Source organism: Belonocnema kinseyi, chromosome 8, assembly GCF_010883055.1.
Source record: "Belonocnema kinseyi isolate 2016_QV_RU_SX_M_011 chromosome 8, B_treatae_v1, whole genome shotgun sequence".
In the NCBI taxonomy this organism is placed as follows: domain Eukaryota; kingdom Metazoa; phylum Arthropoda; class Insecta; order Hymenoptera; family Cynipidae; genus Belonocnema; species Belonocnema kinseyi.
In genome coordinates this window covers 124,800,298-124,821,243 of record NC_046664.1, presented here as the reverse complement: position 1 = coordinate 124,821,243, position 20,946 = coordinate 124,800,298, and the positions used below count along the sequence as shown (strand labels likewise).

The following is a 20,946-nucleotide window of genomic DNA, read 5'->3' as shown; positions in this document are numbered from 1 at the left end:
GTTTGAAATAGTTCTGACGCACTCTCACGGATGTATGAGGTTGTCACCGAGGTGTGTGGGGCGGAAGTAATTGACGATCCATGGTATTCCCGTTGAGTTAGGGATGTGCAAAATTTTCCTGGAAGGTATCATGGTTGGGAGGTTCTAGAGGGTAAATTATATGCTTTTGGACCAAACCCTCTGATAGACCCAATCATAGAAAATACAGAAGCGTGGAAATTGGTGGTTCCAGTCGATAAACGGCGGCAGGTGTTAACCGAGGTACATGATGAACCTCAGACAGGACACCTAGGTGTAGAAAAGACCTATGCTTGATCTGTCGTCTCTTATTATTGGACTGGAATTTTCAGGGACGTTGTGAACTACGTAAAAGGGTGGCGGAAAGGTTACACAACAGGCTCGTCCTGAATTAATGGGAAAAAGTGTAGTAGACCAACCCTGGGCATTGTGTCAATGGACTATATGGGGCCTTACACTCGCAGTAAAACAGGTAACTGTTATGTTGTGGTCTTTCACGACTACTTCACTAAAAGGATCGAGTGTAAAGCTCTACAAGCAGCCGACGCAAAAAATGTGAGGGCGGCTTTCGAGGACCTGTTTATCTCGAGATGGGGTAAACCTAAGGTAATTCACACAGATAATGGCACGGAGTTCGTCAATAAAATCATAAATGAATTAACCAGATTGCATGGCATCCGTCACTCTACTAGCCCTGTAAATTATTCTCTGGCTAATCCAACTAAACGGATGAATCGGGTGTTGAAGGGTATGATCCGATCATCCGTGGGTTCGAATCAGCAAGGATGGGATGTTCATCTCCATGAATTTAGGTACGCCTACAATACCGCGGCCAATACTACCACTAAGGTGAGTCCAGCCTTTTTAAATTGTGGGAGGGAATTGAGGCCAAAAATAAGTCTCCGAGGAGAAGATGACAGTCCTGATAATATTTCTGAGCCCGATAGAGAAAAATGAATAAACCGTATGGAGCGCCTAAAAGAATTGCGAGACCTTGTGACGCTCCATTTAGAGGAGGCTCACGAGAAACAAACTTGTTATTACAACCAATCGCGACGTGATTTTAAGTATCAGATAGAAGATCGGGTTTTGAAGCGTTGGACAGTAATATCCTCAAAGGACAAGAAAATATCGGCTAAATTAAATAAAAGTTTTCATGGTCCTTTTCGCGTTATGGGAGTACTTTCCCCCCCCCCCCCCCTCGTATATGAATTGGCTAATGGTAGTGGAAGGGCGCTCGGCGCTTTTCACGTTAAGGATCTTAAACCATATGTATCGCGTTAGTTTGAGGCATTACTCAGTCTGGTTTCCCTTGTGTTAATTTTCTTTTTATTTATTTTGCTTGATAGGATTAGTTTTGTTTGCATATTGCATAGAGACTGGCATATTCTCTTCTATTTTATTAAGTTGTCTGGAATGTCCACCAAGGACAGGAACAGTCCGGAAGGTCCGAGGGTCCGAGTGATCCGCTTGGGTCGTTGGCCTGCCATTGATCCGGAGGAAGTCCGGAATGCGCTGGAAGCCCTGCAGAGGGAGGATCGAGCTTTAGAGGATAAAAAACTAGATCCTGTAAGCCAGCGTCACGGTCTCCACCCCGGAGCCCGTACTGAAACCAGTTCTCATAATCGAGAGCTTGTGGGCAGAAGTGAACCAATTTCGGGTTCAGCCCCGTCGAAGCCAATCTGTCCTGGATTACCGACATGAAGAGGATTGGATGGGGCAGTTGAACGTCCGGAAGGTGTTGTCAACCCTGGAGGGTGACCCGTTTCCCCTGGTGAGGGACCAGTCGACGAGATTGGAGAGGCCACAGGAGTGGCCGTTAACATCGCCCGTGGGAGAACAGGTGGTCCAGGAGGGCCTCCCTGAAGAAATTCATGGGGATCTCCCACAAGTGGTCCAGGCGGTCCTCCCGGAAGGAGCACGTGGAGATCTCCCACAAGTGGTGCGGGAGGCCTCCCCTGAACAGGTTCCGGAGGATCTCAGGAAAGGGATCCAGAGCAAAGGGGCTGGTGAATACCGTCAAGTAAATGCCATGCAGGCTGACGCAGAGAGGTGGGGGCGCGAATATAAGCGCTGTTTCAGTTGCCGAGCCACGGGCCATGAATGGGAGGACTGCCCCCAAAAGTTAACACTATTCTGCACTCTATGTGGGCTTGGATCTGTCTACCGTCGTGACTGCGATTGCTCCGTGTGGGCATCCCGACTGAAGGATTCTCCGAGGAAGAAGAAGGGATGGCAGACTGCGGGCAGTTTCCGCCATCATATGTTCTTTGTGTCTTGTTACAATTGTGGTAAGAAGGGACATATGTGGCAATGGTGCCCTGATCCTCTTACTCTCTTCTGCGAGTTCTGTGGCCAGAAGGAAACACACCGCCGAGATTGCTTATACTGCAAGCGGGGTAGTTTTTGTCACAAGAGGTACTAGGGAAGGTCCCTAGTCCTAACCACGACTTTACCGCCAGGGGCGGTCTCTTTTATTCCTTTCCCTCTCCTTCCATCTCCTCTCGTCTTGGAATGTTTTTGTTTTTCTTGGATTTTGTGATTTTTTTTATTACCGTTCTTGACTAATGCATGTGTCTAGCATATTTTTCGTAGTCTTACCCGCAGATTTGGTTTAAGGCTATTTCTTTGTTTATTATTTTGTGGTAGTTAGTCTGATGATTTTCATATTTGTTTTTTTCAGTTTTTTCGACAGATAACGAGTCTTTGATTTTACATTTCATTTTATTTATTTTATTTTGACTTCCTAGATTTTGAACATAAGAGTGTGTGGTTCCGCTTTGGAGCGGGTGATTTTTAGTTTATTTTAATTTTGATTTAGGAAGTATGGTACGGAATTAAGCCGCCTACCACCCGGGTTGTTCTTGTTCGATAGCAGGGGGAAAATGAATCCCCAGGATTTCCTCTAAGGGTGGAGGAGTTGTAATGTTGCAGGTTTCACCTGCAAATTACTTTGTATATGTTCTTTGTTTTATTTATTTGTAAAGAGCTCTTCCTCTCTTGGAGGAAATATCCATTAAAAAACAGACCATTGAGGCTCGAAAGAGGACCAACTTATCTGATTTCTTTTAAGGTTTTCTTTACTTTTTTTGAAATGTTTTATATTCATATTTTTGTAAAACACACTCTCATGGGCTTTTTATAGGGAGAAAGAGTAAGCAACTCGTGGTAATTATTTTGGGGTTTATGTTTTATTTTTTTATGAAATTCGCCGTAATTCGTGTACGAGAAGGGGATGCAGGAGAGAGTGGTTCCTCCCTGGAGCATCATTTTCTATCAAGGACCGGTGCTACGAACAACAAGGAAGCAAGACGGGTTGAAGTCGCACAGGTGCAGGCGCAACTGCAGGTTATTCACCAGAGGTTGAATGTGAATGAGATTCCCGCATTTCGAATCCTGTACCTGGGGTGATTCAAATCTCACTTTTGAGGATTCGTCGAAGCACCACTATCACCATCTCTTGGGCAGTAGGGTTCTGAAATCTCCCTACATACGCCATGACACTGCGACAACGCAGAAGACACATGTCCTTCACCTGCGCAGGAGGGGAGAGATTGGTCGGCCTACGTGCTGCCGAAGCGAGTGAACTCTTTGTCTTTTGTCGTTCGAGCCTCATGAGAGGAAGTTTGTATTGAAATTTTGTGTCTTCTGTTTACGCCACATAGTGCTTAATCGTTTGATTGATTTAGTGTCTAAGCTCTCAATTTGAAATTGCGGAAACTGGGAGTTAGCTCATCAACTTGTGGTAAAGGTGGGCGGTTTTAATAGCTTTATTTTTTTTCCTGTGAGTAATCTCAGTGTTTAAATTTATCTGAATTTTGTTTGTACTCCAAATGGCGTCAATGGACCTGGAGATAATCTGTAACGTTTTGTTCGCTCCAGGGCGAAATTTATTCTAGTGTAAACTGAATTTTTCTTTACTATTGTAAATTTGATGAAATGTTTGATTTGAGGTGTTTTCCTATTTTATTTCGAGACCTCTCAGATCTGCAGGGCGGCAAACTGAAGTTTTCTTGGTGCTATTTAAAAATTAATTCAGAGCCCTGAGAACAAAAAATTATTAAAAGTTTTGTTTTGTCTATGTAAATAAAATGAAGAAGTTAGAAACTTCGTTTCACTTCAATGTAATCTAACGCAAGGTCTAATGGAATACTATGGAACATTGAAATTATATCCAGCGAAACTATTGAATGTGAATAAGGAGCTCTAATAATTTTCAGTTTTTCTTTTAAATCCCAACTATTTTTCAGAAACGCTTGAGTTTTTCCTGAAACTGGTTTCAAATGATTTCAAATAAATTTAGCTAGATTATAGGTAGGAGAACCAACTGCTGATACAGTTCAACGCCATTTTAAATCAGGTTTGTGAACCTTTGGGAGAGCGTATGCTTTAAATACTACATTATTATGTATTTTCAATCTATATGAGTTGGAACCATACTGGTTTATATATTTTTATAGAGAATGTCACTTTTTAATAAAGTTTCAACTGTATTTGTATAATCGTTGCAATTGACAGCTACTGTTGTATTGCCCTTTTCGGCTTTAAGGAAAATTAAATCTGTGTGTTTGTTTTGAAATTTTTGAACAGGCTCTAAAATTTTACTTTTGTTATCATATTTGTTTCAAAAATTATAATTTGAAATTATTTTTGTTGTAGTTTTTCTGATTTTTAATTTTAGTTCATCATTTTCTATATTTTTAATGCAATTTTCAATTTTAGCAATTATGTTATTCATTGGAATTTTGTTAACATTAAAAGGAATCCCATGCTTATTGCCTAAAGCTAAAGTTTCTGCAATTTCATTTGGGATTTCTGTATTAGATCAATTTTCTTTTTTTCAAAAACTCAAAATTTTGTATATATTTATTTCTCTTTTCGCACTTTAATTTGTTTAAAGCAAAATCATTATCTAAAGAACAGTTTCTTAAAATTTAAATAAATATAAATTTAGAATTATCAACATTTAAATTTGGCGGTTTTTCATTTGTGATGTCAGTTTAATATCGTGTATTTTACATTTACATAACGTCGTATAATAATAAATAATTAGAAAAAGAGACCTTAAAATTTGGTATCTCAACTTTTCTGAACTGTACCTTACGAGGATGACTTTTTTACCGAGTTTCAACTTGTCGGTTTAGCGCAGTGGTTAGCACTCCCGACTGTGAGGCGATAGATTTAGGTATAGATATGTAGGTTAGATTCCCCGTAGCGTTAAAAACTTTATTTCGTGATATAATGTTAAATGTAGTCACTCTAAGCAGGACAATTAATATCTGCAGACAAAATACTCGCAAAAAAATGAATATTTATTTTTTAAATAACTTTTTTGTCATATGGTTAGAGTTTAGCAGTACCGTACTAGTTAGCACTGATGCAGTACTGCCGCCCTTGGTGAATTTCCTATTGGAATAGTACTGTGCCAGTAGCGAAATCCAGTGCTGGTTCAACACTGATAGCCCAGTACAAAATAGTGTTATCCCAGATATATGCCAGTACAGATGACAGAACGAATAAAAAAAACCAAGAGGGCTTTCATGATGGCAACCATGAAGGATCCATAAGGATAGTCTGTGTTGGACCCCTATGTCGTTGCGATGAGGGACCTCGCCTGGATTGCCCTCATGGATTCCGCAACGCTTGAGGGCAATCCATGTGGGCCCCCCGACGGGGGCCCTCTCAATTTTTTCACACGGGTATTGAAAATTGCATTAAAAATATAGAAAGTGATGAACTAAAATAAAAAATCACCAAAACTACAACTCAATTTCAAATCATAATTTTTGAAACAAATATGGTAACAAAAGTAAAAATATAAAAACTAGTATGGTTTCAGCTCTTTAAGAAAAATGTAATGACATTGCGATTAGATGAAAAAAAGAGATTGGTAAATGGGAGCATGTCATATAGATAAAAAATACATAATCATGTAGTATCTAAAGCATACGCTCCCTCAAAGGTTCACACACCTGATTTGAAATGGCGTTGAACTGTATCAGCAGTTGGTTCTCCTGCCTATAAACTAGCTAAATATATTTCAAATTATTTAAAACCAGTTTCAGGAAAAACTCAAGCGTTTGTGAAAAATAGTTGAGATTTAAAAGAAAAACTGAACAATATTAAAGCTCCTTATTCACATTCAATAGTTTCGCGGGATATAGTGTCAATGCTCGATAGTATTTCATTGGACTTTGCATTAGATTGCATTGAGGAAAAATAAACAGATAAAAAAAATTAACAAAAATTAATAAAAACGAATTTCTAATCGCTTCTCGAACTATCTTAAATAACACAACATTTTCGTTTACTAATAAATTTTATGGACTAAATTCAGGATGTCCAATGGGTTCTCCATTATCTCTAATTGTAGCCAATTACGTGTGGAAGATTTGGAAAAAGGAGCCTTTAATAGTTTGAGTTTCACTCATATCATTTATAAAATATATGTGGATGACATCCTAACTATAATTACGTCAGTCAAATTAGATGAATTTTTAAATACATTTAACAGCTTAGAAGACCCAATTAAATTTACCATAGAAAAAGAAAATAGTAAAACAACAACATATCTTGATTTATTAATGATAAAAATTCCAGATGGAAACTTAATCACAAATTGGCACAAGAAACTTTCATGGTTAGGACGTTATTTTAAACTATAATTCACATAATTTATTTAATCAAAAAATAGGGCTAATCAAAAAATTAGTATATGGGTGTGTCAAATTAAGTGAGATGAAATGCCGAAAAAAAATTTAAGTCAATTGAAGAAACTTTAATACAAAACAATCATCCATTTTAACTATTCATTTATGCAATTAAAGAAAGAGTGTTTGAAATATATAATAATTCTTTAAAAAATATAAAATGCAATAAAGCCCATAAAACAACAGACATGAAAGTTTCTTTACCATAAATTGAACATCTCTCAGAACGTCTTAGATGTTCAATAAAAACATATATAAATGTGTATTTTACTAATAAACACACACTAAATAAATTTCCTTTTTTCAAAATAAAGACAAAGATAATAAAGAGAGTGTATCTGGAGATGTATATTGGATGAAATGCTAAGATTGTAACAAGGTTTATATGAGAGAAACTGGCAGGAGACTCAAAACTCGTATGAATTGGCTTGGCAACAACTCATTATTTTTATTTTGAAATTAATAAGATTAAAAGTTTATCTAAAGAAATTAATACACATAAAAAAAGTATGTTTGAATCCATATTTATTAATAAATACATTAAAATTTTCTACTAATGTAAAAACAGAAATTTTAAATATCAATAAAATTTACCAAAGCATTATACAAAGAATAGTTTTCTTGAAATTTAAATAAATGTAAGTTTAGATTGATAAAAATTTTAATTTGGCTTTTTTTATTTGTAATGTCAGTTTAATATCAGCCTTATTTTCTATTCATTTGAAACTAGCTTTATCTCTAACGCATTGTGTAGTCGAGCGGCCGTTCAAAACAAAACACAGTGTCAGTTTAAAAAATGTATTTTTACAAATTTGAGAACTCAGTACGATTTTTTAGGTTTCAATTTCATTTCAACAGTAACGTTGATAAATGACTACTTTTTAATACAATGATTAAAGTGCAACTTGTTTTAAAAATCAAACTAAAATGCTTCACTCAAAAATTGAATAAAGTGAAACAATCAGAATTTGAAATACAAGAAAACAAGTACAAGAAAACAATTTTATAGTAATTTAAAAAAATGTTGACTTAGGTGATAATTAACTTTGAAAAGGACGTGCAATAAGGTCGAAACATAAGGAATATTTTATCAAATACATAATGATTCGTTTAAAGATCAGAATCTTTTATTTTGTTGTATTATGACCGTATGACCAAATTAATTTTTATTCATGAAGAATAACTACGTTATTTAAATAGCTATCAGAGAAAAATCACAGTAAAGGAAGACTCCAATTACATTGAACTGTTATTTCGTATTAAAAGCTGAGTATGAAAGTATTATAAAATAATTGGATGAATTAAAAACAGCGTGTTTCATGAATGTTTTTGTATTACAGAAAATCGCTTTTTGTAACCAAGGTTATTAAATCGTTTTTGGATTTGAAACTTCCTAATTGGTTATTACCTTTAAATAGTTTATATACTTTTTAAATATTTACAGAATCTATAGCGAAATGAGTTAGAGCGCGCGGTAGAAAACAAGTTTAGGTAGCATAGGTAGGGTTCAAATCCTCAGCAACTGCAACTTTTCAAAGCGCTTAAGCGAGCGATTATATCTGTAAGTAAGGACATCGGTGTAAACTTCCTTTTCCAAATTACCTGATTCTTTAAAAAGTTATCTTCGCATACTAAACCTTTAGGTTTTATAATAAACTCCGTTTTACACGCTCAATTGCTTGTTGCCAACGTTTAACCTCATTTTGTGGAACACAGGAAAACGTTTTTGTTACTCCGTTTGAGCGGGTTGAATCATACCCTGATCGACAGTTCGGATCTATACATTGATCTCTTTAGTCTATATTTATTTTATACCTCCATATTTTTATCCCATTTTTAAATAAATAAATGATTAAATGTACAGCGCAATTAATATCTTTATTACTGATAGTCTTTTCACCAGTCTTTTACCATTTTACTCTGCTTGAAAATTAAAAACCTTAAAAAGAAATTTTCAGTGTATTTAAGGTTTATTTTATAATCCTCGATATTTTTAAATTCTAGAAACAGTTAATCTTGGCTTAATTTTAGCTCAAAGTTTTTAGAATGTACTGAAAATTCCCAAATATTACAAAAACTGCGAAAAATACTAAATATCCCATGTTTCTTTTAGCTGGTATTCAAATGTAGGGCGCCATGCTAGTGGCGCTAGTGTTTTATCTTCGGCCGTCCTTCACAAAACTGACTCAGCGAATTTGCATGGCGTGTCACCCCCTTGGTAAGGCCTAATAGAAAGCGAACCTCTTAGTTTTCTATATGGTCTTCTATTAGGCATTTTTACTCTAGCCGTGACGTTTGCACCGCATGTTAGCTTCTTGCATCGCTGAGGTAACTTATGGTTTTGATTATTTATATAAGATTGGGTATTAATAAAGGAAAAGCAGGGATGCAATTAGGATAAGGAAGTTCGCAAAGATACAAAAATTGCTAGAAATTTTTTTCAGTTTTGGACACAAAAATATTACTATAAATTATTAAAAAATTTAAAATAGGGGTTGTCAGGGGAGGAAGAGTGATTGCAGTTAGAGAAAATCGTGAAGGGCGTATAAATTTTTCGCCGCTTGGGAACGTTTCAGTAACATTCCACTGGGACCAGAGGGGAAACTTCCGTTATTATTATTATTATTATTATTATTATTATTAACATTTATCTCGAAAAACGTAAGAGATAGGTTAAAAGTCAGAAACTGATATCAATTTAGACCTATCACTTACATATTATCCGATATTCATTGTCAATAATAACAATAATGATAATTTATGTTTACAACGTTTCCAAGCGGAGGACATTTTACACGCTCAGGGAACGTTCCCAGAACGTTCCGTGTTATTAGAGTATATTTCATTGTTTCACATAAGATTCTAAAAATTAGTCAAAGTGAGTTTGCGCTGCTGTGATGGTATTTTGTAGTGAATAACCTTTGAAATCACTTTCACTCGAACTCATTTTGGATTATTTCTTCATATTTATTACTGCCATGTACATGGTATTCAGTGGTAACAATTTAATAACCCGAAGATTGGAGTGAATGTTAAACTTAAAATTTAAACAAAAGTAGAACCTTGGCTAAATATGCAAGTTGTTTTTTGATGGGCTATCAGCAGTGTACAAAGAACTGGCCGATTCATTTTGCGCACAAGTGTGCGAATCGGGTACTTCGCGTCTGCTACGCAAGCACGATAAATCCAACATGGCACTGTGTAAGTTCACGTGATTTTTCTAGAGAATGGATCAATTTAGGTTGATTATAAAATGCTGAAAATAATACGTTATAGATTTAATTTGAAAAGCAGCGATCGTGGTGGGGGGGGGGGATTCCCACCAATGCGTATCAATGGTATGAGTGCGATTTACCGAAAACGAATGTCGATGCCGAGAGAGTTTTCCTGCATGATACAAACATCGTAAAATTTAATATTTGCACCGCCTCCTCCCGTTAATGAATATTTGAAATAAATAAATTCTTTCTATAGCCAATTAACTTTTGCTACTAATGTTTTGTAGGGTAAAGGTAAAACTAGCGGTAGTGGTGTTCCGAGCTCTTCTAAGCCCGTTGTAAGTTTGAAAGAGATGAAATTAAATGTATGATCTTTATAGCATTTTGTTCAATATAAGTTTACTTTTAGGATGAGGGGCTCAAATCTAAGAGGATGCACTCGGTAGGAGAAATGCCAGCTGGTTCGCTGCCATCTACGGGAAGTCCACATGGAAGACCTTCGATATGTGCAATAAATACTGCAGAATCCCAAGACATGGATGATGGAGAAGCTTGTCTAATGAATACTCCGTTAGTCGATACATCAGCGAATAAAAGTCCAATAAATTCGAGTAGCAGTAAGCAGTATTTTATATTTAATATTCGAGTTTATTTTCGTAAATCCAACAGTATATTAAATAAATTGCCAATTCGAATGATAAGATAAGATGCATTTATTGAATCCTTAGATAATTTATTATTTTACAGAGGGCAATGCTGTTGCACCTCTAGAGGGGTAACGTTCACAATTTTCATAAGCAAGTAACATTAAAAATGTTGTTAACATAATTTTTTTATATACTGTTTGATTAACTAAATTCACAGTGTAGTTCATGTTTTCTATATAGTGCACCCTGCCGATAAAAAGTCTCATAATATTTACGAGATAGAGAGATTTGGGATCTTTTAAGAGTGATGTGACGGTCATATAATGGGCCTATTGCATTAGTTACGTACCGGGCGGGCTGAGTTATTTACAGCAGTTAGCCGTCACGAACCCGACTCCCTTTTAAACATTTTCTTTAAATTAGTAACACTTTTTTTTAATTGATGAATTTTCTCATTAAACATATTTTATGGTTATAATTCCTATATTTCTATACTATTTTAAAGTTGAATAAAATTTTTTGGTCTGTTTTGGCGTATCTCATTCCATTTACGAGATACGTTATATTCATTCAAATTTTAAATATTAAAAAAAAGTTAAATATCTGAAATAATCGAAACCCGTAAATTCTGAATTATGATGTTTCAGGCTGTTAACTTTGAAATTAGAAATGTATTTCTAAATTTTAATCCGAAAGCTTAACAAAGGACCCTTGAGTGTCGGCTGCTATATATGCGGAAACCTTTCTGCTTGCTATTTATGATCGAATTCTTATTTCAGTTGCAGCCTTTCTGCTTGTTATTTACAAGGACTGAGAACGACATGCGTGAAGAGCGTAAAATCCGCTCCTCACCATCTCTTCTCCTGTTTATATTTTCTCAGCGTTACGAGCGAGGGTGCTCGATGCGAGCTTCACAAGCTTCGCGAGAACGGAGACTGAGTGGCCGAGAGACCACCGGGAAACTCGACGTTGCCATTGCAAGCTTCTTCGTGAACGCGCGAACGCGGCGAAGCTCGCCGATGCGGACTGCAGGCAGAAATCATGTCGAATTTATCACTAGCAAGCGCCTACTCGTACCATAGATACGTTATTCGTTATCTAAGCCGTTCCCCAGATCCATAGGCTAAATTACAATGAGGAGGAGAAGAGTTTCTTTGTTCGCGACGCTCATATAGCAGAATCAGGGGCAAACCCAGAAAAATATTTCAAGAGGTTGTGGACAAGTTTCTAAAAACCTCCCCTGGATCCGTCACTAAGCAGAATATACATGTCATTAGATGGCACTGCGTCACATGCTATAGAGTTAAATACACCACATTATTTGTGCGCTTTACTTGAACTTTACTTTTAAATTTTTATTTTACATATGATCTGTAATTAATCTATTTATATATTTTGTTGAAAATTCATATACTTTTTACTAGAAACTTAATTATGTCAGTTCAAAATACACCTATTTTATAAAAAAATTAACTATTTTCTTGAAAATATTTGGTTTAAAATTCAATTATTTGGCTTAATATTCGACTTTTTATTTGATATTTGAACTATTTGACTGAAAATTAATCTATTATGTTAAAAATTAATTTGTTTGATAACAATTAATTTTTTGAAGTAAACATTTTTTTTATTCAGCTGATCATTCTTTTTTTTGTCCAAAAATTTAGTATTTCTTGGAAAATTAACCTTCTTGTAGAAAATATGTTAATATTTTTTAGGAAATTGTTTCTTTAGTACACAATTCACGTCTGGGGTTAAAAGATTAACTACTTTATAAAAATATTGGTTTTTGGGTTAAGAATTAATTGCTTCCAATGAAAAGTGTTACAAAATTTTCTGTTTTTTCAAGAAACTGTTTTTTGGGGTTTAATATTTTTTTAAATAAATCAATAATGATCAATAGTTTGCAGAAAAAGAGATAGAGAGAGAAAGAGCGTGGTCCTTCATCAATAAATTTCTCCAATTTTAACACAATTTCAGTCAATTGACAACTTAACATTTTTCCTATTAGGTGCCACAATGATTACATTTGCTACAAGATATTACTTTTTTCAACAAATTTAGTCATGTACTAACATTCGTTAATTTTGAGAACAAATTATATAAACAAATGCATATTTTCGGCGTTCTCAAGCAAAAATAAATCGTTTTTTCATCTGATCTTGCTCAAATTATATTTAACAAATTTAGTCATGCACTAACATTTGTTAATTTTGAGAACAAATTATATAAACGAATGCATTTTTTCGGCGTTCTCAAGCAAAAATAAATCGTTTTTTTATCTGATCTTGCTCAAATTATATTCAACATATTTAGTCATGCACTAACATTTGTTAATTTAACGAACAAATTATATAAACAAATGCACATTTTTTTGCGATCTCAAGCAAAAATAAATCGTTTTTTCATCGGATCTTGCTCAAATTATATTTAACAAATTTAGTTATGAATCAACACTTGTTAATATGAAAAACAAATTATATTTAACAAATTTAGTTATGAATCAACACTTGTTAATATGAAAAACAAATTATATAAACAATTGCATATTTTTGGCGTTCTCAAGCAGAAATAAATCCTTTTTTCATCTGATCTTGCTCAAATTATATTCAACATATTTAGTCATGCACTAACATCTGTTAAATTAACTAACAAATTATATAAACAAATGAACGTTTATTTGTGATCTCAAGCAAAAATAAATCGTTTTCTCATCGGATCTTGCTCAAATTATATTAAACAAATGTAGTTATGAATTAACATTCGTTAATTTTACGAACAAATTAAATAAACAAAAGTATATTTTCGGCGTTTTCAAGCAGAAATAAATCGTTTTTTCATCTGATCTTGCTCAAATTATATTCAACAAATTTAATTATGCATTACCATTTTGTTAATTTTAAGAACATATTGACAGTGGAACAGTTCTGATATTAAGAGTTTAAAATGAAAGTTCAACACATCTCTCATTGAGAATTGTTTCATTTAAACGCTATAGCAATTACACGCACTGTACAATAAAAGAATTGTGTAAGAATAAAACATTTCAGAAAATGTAACTATTTTAATTTACTTGTGTAGTCGTAAATTAATTTCTAAAACTGAAATTTACACTTTTCCGTTTTTAATTCAAAATTTAGCTTTTTCATTTACATTAAAAATACAAATACTAGGTTGTAAATTCATGTTTCTGATCGAAAATTCTGGAAAAAATTTAAAAAATTTAACTGCATTCTTGAAAACACGTTTTATCGCTTCCAAAGTCATCTATTTCAGTTTAAAATTTAACTACATAATTGAATGAAAATTAATTTTTTTGTTTGAAAATTAAAACTGTTCTCTCATGATTTGTGTGTGTTGGATTAATTAATAACGCTTCTATCAACATATTGAACTTTTTAAATTTTCGAATAAACATTCGTTACGAATTTAACTTTATTTTTGATCATTCATATCTTTTATGAAAATTTTTTCTTTTTGGTGTAAAATGAAGTGTCTTGGCTGAAAATTAAACTCCTTGTTTCAAAGTTAAGGTAGAAAATGAATTTTTTAATTGAAAATGTAACTGTTTCATTTCTGGTAGGAAACTCGTCGTCTTGATTAAAAATTTACCTTTTTGTCTAAAAATTCATGTATTTGGTGAAAAATGAGTCTTCTTAAGTTCTTGTGTATAAAATTAAAGTACTTCATTAAATGTTGTACTACTTGGTTAAAATTTCAGTTGATTGGTTGAGGGGCTTAAATATTTAAAAAAAAATCTTTTTTTAGGTTAAATATGACTTTTTTTAGTCTCAATTTAACCATTCCATTTTTTATTGAAAATTTAACTATTGAAGTTTTTATTAAGAATTTAACCTACATATTTGGTTTGTAAATGCAACTGTAAGTTGTTCATTTTTCAATATCTGATTTATATTTGCTGTTTTTAAATAAACAGTGCAATATTGCCACATACTAAAAATTATATTTTTTTTTCATTAAAAACATTTCTAAATTGAATGAAGATTAAAAATAGTTTCTACAATCGGCGTAATAGCATTTCTACTATCTACGGGGAAAATATATTTCAGGATTTTTACTCTAGCCATAACCGGTTTAACCAGGCCGGTAAATAAAAAAAAATTTTTTATGCTACCATATTCATATGAACGTTCATAACTGAATTATATGAAAAATTAAACTAATTTTTTTCTAGAAAATAAATCTTCTTCCTTGAAGAATCATCACTTTGCTTGTAAATGTAATTGTTTTTTGGCAAAATTTGCCTTTGTCGGATTAAAATGAACTTTTTTGATGCAAACTCCTGTTAAAAAAACAAGCATATAAGGAACAAGTTTGGACAACAACAAACAAACAAAAACAAAAAATCCTATTGTGATATGAAAAAATCAATAAAAAAAAATGTAGACAAAAATAAAAAGAGGAAAGAAAAATGAGAAGGCAGACAACCACATCCCCTTCCTTCTCTTTTTCTTTCTTTCCTCTTTTTTATTTTTATTATCATCAAATTACAATAAAATAATATTCAAAGAAAGAAAAAGATAAGTAAGAGGACGTAGCTGGCTTCTCATTTTTCTTTCCTCTTTTTTATTTTTGTCTGAATTTTTTGTTTTTTTTTCAGATTACAATAGGATTTTTTGTTTGTTCCTTGTTGTCCAAATTTAGTCCTTGGATTCTTGTTTTTTAATTTTTTTATCAGTAGTTCGCATCAGGTTGATTATTGGACATTAAATAGGATTTTTATTTTGTATTTTATTCTAATTTGAATTTCTCAAATTTGGATTCACTTTTGTATTTGTAATTCATATTTCTGGTTTAAAATTAAACTAATTTGGTAGAAAGTTCAAATGCTTGTTCAGAAGTGAAGGATATATTATTTAAAAATTAAAGGATTTAATAGAAAATTATTAAATTTTGTTTAATGATGGACGTTCTTCATTATTTCATGTCAGTACAAAGATATTGGTAACTTGGAATAGAATGTTTAAAAAAATTATTGTGGAATTTTCTCGGCCAGCGACATGGCCAGGATTTTTTTTCGGGAGGGGCTTCGATTTTTTCCGACGGGTACTTCTGATTTATGTACAGGCAAAGAGTGGGGGAAAAGGTAATTGAATAATGAAACAAACTTAGATTCGGGGGCCCAAACCCGCCCCTGGCTAAGCCACTGTTCTCGACAAGGCTCGCGAAACTCGCGGCGAGCTTCTTCATGCAGAGGATTCGAGTAGCTTCCCGAGATCACTTCTCTTCTCCCCACAACGAAACTCGTGACACCAAGTTAAGTCAATCTACTCAAGGACTGCGGAGAGAAGGGGCTGATCTGCCTTCCGAGACTCTTTGGCTCGAGAAGAGAAAAGGGCGAACGACGCTTCGTTCCTAGTCCCTGGTTATTTATGATCATATTCTTATTTCAATTTCGGAAAGGATATTTTAAAGTTGTTCAAGTTTTTTTTCATTAAAACTCCTGAATAATCCGGGCGTTCGCAAAAAATTCGTGATTATTTTGGGGAAGTTAGTTTTTAAATATTTTGTTGCACGTTGCCTGTACACCAACATGGCACATTCAGCTGATTAAGTTCTAGAACACCTAGGACCCACAACTCCGCAAACATGTCGAAAAAATAACATAATTGAATGATTTTAGGAAAGCTCAATTTTTCGTGTAAGAAGTACCTACAATACAATTGATGAAAATATCGTTCAGCTGGCTCTGTGGCGGAACTCGGTCAACCAGCCATTCTTCACGATATGTCAAAAAACTAAGGAAATTTAAGCATTTTTAAAAATTTTTAATTTTTAATGCGTGTAGTCTCTACAGTGACATTTATGAATATACTTGTCAGGCTGCGCAGTTCCAGAACTAGCTTTTTTTACATATTGTTTCGGGTGAGAGGGTAAGGGTGCTGGCTGGTCATGAGTTAGCACAGTATGGGATGACCGGTATGTTTGTAAATTTCATTGTAGGTACTATACGCACAAAATTTAAACTTTCCATAAATGTTTAAGTTTCTTTACTTTTTAACATGTTGAGAGGGCCCTCTGCCTAGCCAGATTGCGGCACTGGGCTGGCTGAACGGTATATTCGTAAATGTCATTGTAGGTACTATTCTCACAGAAAATTAAAGCTTTTCTGAAATGTTTAAATTTTTGTACTTTTTCAACATGTTGCGAAGTGCTGTAGCCTTGCGGATTCCAGAACTGGGTCGGCTGAACTGTATTTTCGTGAATTTTATTGTAGGTACTATTCATACAAACAATTTAAGCTCTCCTGGAATGCTTGAATTTATTTACTTTTTCAACATGTTGCGAGGGGCGACTGCCTTGCCAAATCCCGGCACTGGGCCGGCTGAACGTTATTTTCGTAATCGTAATTGTAGGTACTATTCACACCAAAACAGTCTATGATCAGCAAAGAGGGGGGTTCTGGGCCTTAGGTAGTTTTAATTTCAGTCTCAGCAACTCAGTAAGTTTCAATTTCGATTTCAATAAGAACAACCCTACTCAAAATAAAGCTAAGAGAGGAAGTTCTAAGCTCAGATCCATTTGAAATAAATATTCACGAACTTTAACGCTTGCGCCGATATCAGAGGACCTTTGAAAACCACAGACTCCAAATTTTCATTACTTTCCACATCGATAATGAAAAAGCTATTTTCTTCAGTTTCTTATGTAGTTTTGTTCCGTAGAATCCAAAAATTAAAGAATTATTTTGTAACGCTTTCCTAAGGAGTTATTCAAACATTTTGAGACTGCTTAAAAATATCTTTCATTAAAAAAGGAGAAACGAAATATTGTTATTAGTTTCCTAGAAAAATGATTTTTTATATAAAGGTATATCCTTACGTATCTCAAAAACTACTCATTTCTGAAATTATGTGCTGTATAGGTTTACTATACTGCAGTACCCCTGCATGTTGCTGATACTGAAATTGAATTTGTCTCAAGGGCCAGAACCACACTATTTGTTGACCATAGCCCTTTAAGCTTTCCTAAAATGCTTAAATTGCATGAGTTTCTCTACATATTGCGAGGGATGGCTGACCAGTCGGGCTACGGTACTGTGCGGGCCGAACGATAATTGCGTGAATCTTATTGTAGGTACTAGATACACACAAAATTTAGGCTTTCCTAAAATGATTAAATTTCGTTAGTTTTTCGGAATGTTTCGAGGAGCGGCTGACTGGCTACGTTTCGAGACTGGGCCGTCTAAACGATAATTTCGTTAAAGTTATTGTAGGTAATTTCACCGAGCTGGCGTACTGTACTATTTTTATATACACCATATATGCAACGAAATGTTTAAAAACTATATTTCCTAAATTTCTTTCGATTTTTTTTCATAAGCTCTTGGACTAGAAGCAGGCATCAATTCTTCCGACCCAGAATCGTCAAAATAATGCTTCCTGAAGTAAAAAGTTCTAAAGTAACGGTACCAGATTATCAGATAAATCAATCTTCTGGTGTTTCTCGATTATATTTGTATAGGTATATTCCTCTAGGCCTTTCGGTATACCGAAATAGACCACCTATACCTGTGTTTTTTTAAGTTAACCATTGTAAAATTTAATTAACTCGTTAATATTAATTTTATTCAATTTGAAAATAGTACATGGATTTTAATCTGATAAGCGATAAAAGTATAGAAGATTGATGAAGAACTAAAGCATACATGTTTTTAATTTGGAAGAAACTGATCAATTGAAAATAAATGTTAAAATTGTCATAATTTAAAATCACTTATACTTGAAAGCATAAAAAATTGTTAATGTTTTTTAATACGTGCTAGTGACCGAAGAGATTAAAGCGGAATCTCTGCAGAAGTTGATGGAGAACAAACTCGTGAAAGAGAAGAAGATGGAGCTGGAAAAGAAATTAGAGTCTTTAAGGAAGAAACATGAAAAGGTATTTTTTTAATGGTTACTTTTATATTGTGTTTTAATTTTTTATAACAGAAACACTTACTGCATTGCTACCCTTATATAATGAAGTTATCTCTCTTTAATTATTTTCCAGGAGAAAATAAGGTTACAATCACAGAAGGGTTCTATTGACGGAGAGAAACACAAATCGAAATTCTACATGAGTCAGAAGCTGGTGAAGCGTTTGTCAAGTAAAAATATGTAAGCAGTTTTCTTTACTTAATATTTAGCTGAAATATATTTTCTTATTATAAATGTGTGCTGCCATTCTTAGTTTTTTGTTTCGCAGTTTCTCTAGTGAAGTTGGTCTAAGCAATATAGCGCTTGCTGAAACGTCCGAATGTTCAGAAGAAACTCGTGAGACAGCTGAAGGAATACCAAGAGGACTTCCTAGAAGCCAAAGTGAGCGGTTGTTGGCTGTTTATAAGGAGCACGTGCTTCAAGAGCGCGAACTTCAAGAAAAATATTACGAGGTCGTATTTGTAACGTTAGAAAAAGTTATGAAATCTTCCCAGTCTAATCAGCTGAAGACATTGAAGGTTATGTTAGATCGGGAAACTGCTGATGTTATGAGGAAACTTCAAACAATGAGACATGGAGAGGTTAGTACGGGTATTTTAAAAAAGAGTACGTATGTCTCAAAGTAATAATAAGGATACCGAGTCCTTTATATTCGACTTACAATTAGTAGACTACTCACGGCGTGCATAAGTGACCATTCTGAAATGCGGAATCACTTTCTGAATCAGTGCGCATCTGCTACAACGTAATAGTTTTCCTTTTCGCACTATTGGAAAAGTTAGGTTCGTGATTATTTGTTATATTAGTTATTATATTATATTAATTTTTATTTTTTCTATTAGGTGTTCTTGTTTCTAAAGTAACTGTGGAAAAAGTCAAAAAAGAAGGCACATATAAGTATCTTTTGAAGCTGAAATATTTAAAGAAATTGTTTAAGTTTTGAATTAACTTGGATGTATGTAGGTTATATGTGTTTCGGTATGTGAGTGTAAAGTGCAATAAAATATTAAATTTAGTAGAATATTTACAATATTAAAACTTATTAATTTTTGTAGCACGGTCGTATACACAGGTCCAGGGACTAATTTTTCCAACATATATGTATGCATTTTCAAACTTAATCAAAGTAATATTTGAACAATAAACCTTAAACATTATAAGATTAGAAATAAATATAACAAAGTGACTTTAAAAAATATGAAAGAATTAAAACAATGCAACGAGATATGTTAATACTTATAATTATGTTTGAATTGAAATGCCAAAAATTTAAGGAAAGTAAAGAATCTCGATAACAAAAACTTACTGATAAGCAAAGTTGCATGTTGAATAGTTCTTATAAATATTTCTTGAAATACTAAAAAAATGCAATATTTATGTTCTTATGTAGCAAGTCGCATTTTTTTGGAGATTGCACATCTGCAGTGGACTGCATCAAGATTCTGGTTATGGCAGTGTCACTCTCACTTTAAAGCTAGAAAACGTGTTTAAGTTTTCAAACTTTTTACTACTCGACTAGTATGCCATGTCGTGCGGTGGCAGAATAGTTAAACTTTTTGACATACGTAAGGAAAACTTCCCCTACCACGAGAGTCCCCGGACCTGTGTATACGACCGCGTTTTTCACTTATTGTATAAATGTGAAGCCTCGCAAGAAAATGTTCTACTCTGTCGACTTGGATGTATGTATAGCGTATTCTTGCGATGAACGAACTTTCTATATTAGAAACGAGGCACTAGACTTTATAGACCGTGGGCTGACAACGTAAATGGGAGTGTGATATGGATAAGGCCAATTTTCACATGAGATGTTCGTCTGATGATGAGGAACGTAAAAATGGGTGCCTGGCAGGTGTGAGTGGATGCGTTCACCTGTGGCGACCTGTCAAAGGTGCGAATTTTTGGCAGTTAACTTACGTGACTCGGATAAGGTTAAAAATTGGTGTACGTGTAGGGGCTGACATTAGAAATAGCACCTGCGCATTGCCAGGCACTTACCTGGATGCAAAAGAGTTGCCAGGCGGCTTCGAAGTCGCCGGAAACTCAGGTGAAATTTCTTGAAATTTATTATACAGGAAAACGTTTGAAACAAAAGTTGGTCCCCTCCCGGAGATGCATATTTTCATTAGTATATAATTTTTTGATAAAATTGATATATTTGGAGAAAACATCGATTAAAGAAATACCATAACAATAAAAAGCCCTTTTTATTGACAACAAGTGATTTTTTAGAAAATTATCAAGAGACAAAAGGTACTCTATTACAGGTATACTCCAAGATGAATAAGAAGTATTTGTTCAAAATGTTAACATTTACCAAGTTATTCGCATTTTTCCTTCTTTTTCCCATTTTTTCAATCACCTGCTGTATCTTTAGCAATTTAAAAGAAGGTGTGTTCAAAATTAGTACACG

At 34.0% G+C, this 20,946-nt stretch overlaps 1 protein-coding gene across 3 annotated transcripts in view; it reads left to right on the top strand.

Moving 5' to 3' along the window:
* Positions 1-20,946, top strand: part of LOC117178994 (1-phosphatidylinositol 4,5-bisphosphate phosphodiesterase classes I and II) — a 661,888-nt gene that overhangs the window by 580,136 nt on the left and 60,806 nt on the right. For 2 of the 3 annotated variants that reach the window (XM_033370599.1, XM_033370597.1), the window contains 5 exons: positions 10,234-10,284; positions 10,356-10,563; positions 18,380-18,495; positions 18,607-18,713; positions 18,802-19,114. In XM_033370599.1, the coding sequence (XP_033226490.1) occupies positions 10,234-10,284; positions 10,356-10,563; positions 18,380-18,495; positions 18,607-18,713; positions 18,802-19,114 (795 nt within the window). The remainder of the gene's footprint in view (positions 1-10,233; positions 10,285-10,355; positions 10,564-18,379; positions 18,496-18,606; positions 18,714-18,801; positions 19,115-20,946) is intronic. The other variant, XM_033370598.1, reaches the window with a different exon arrangement.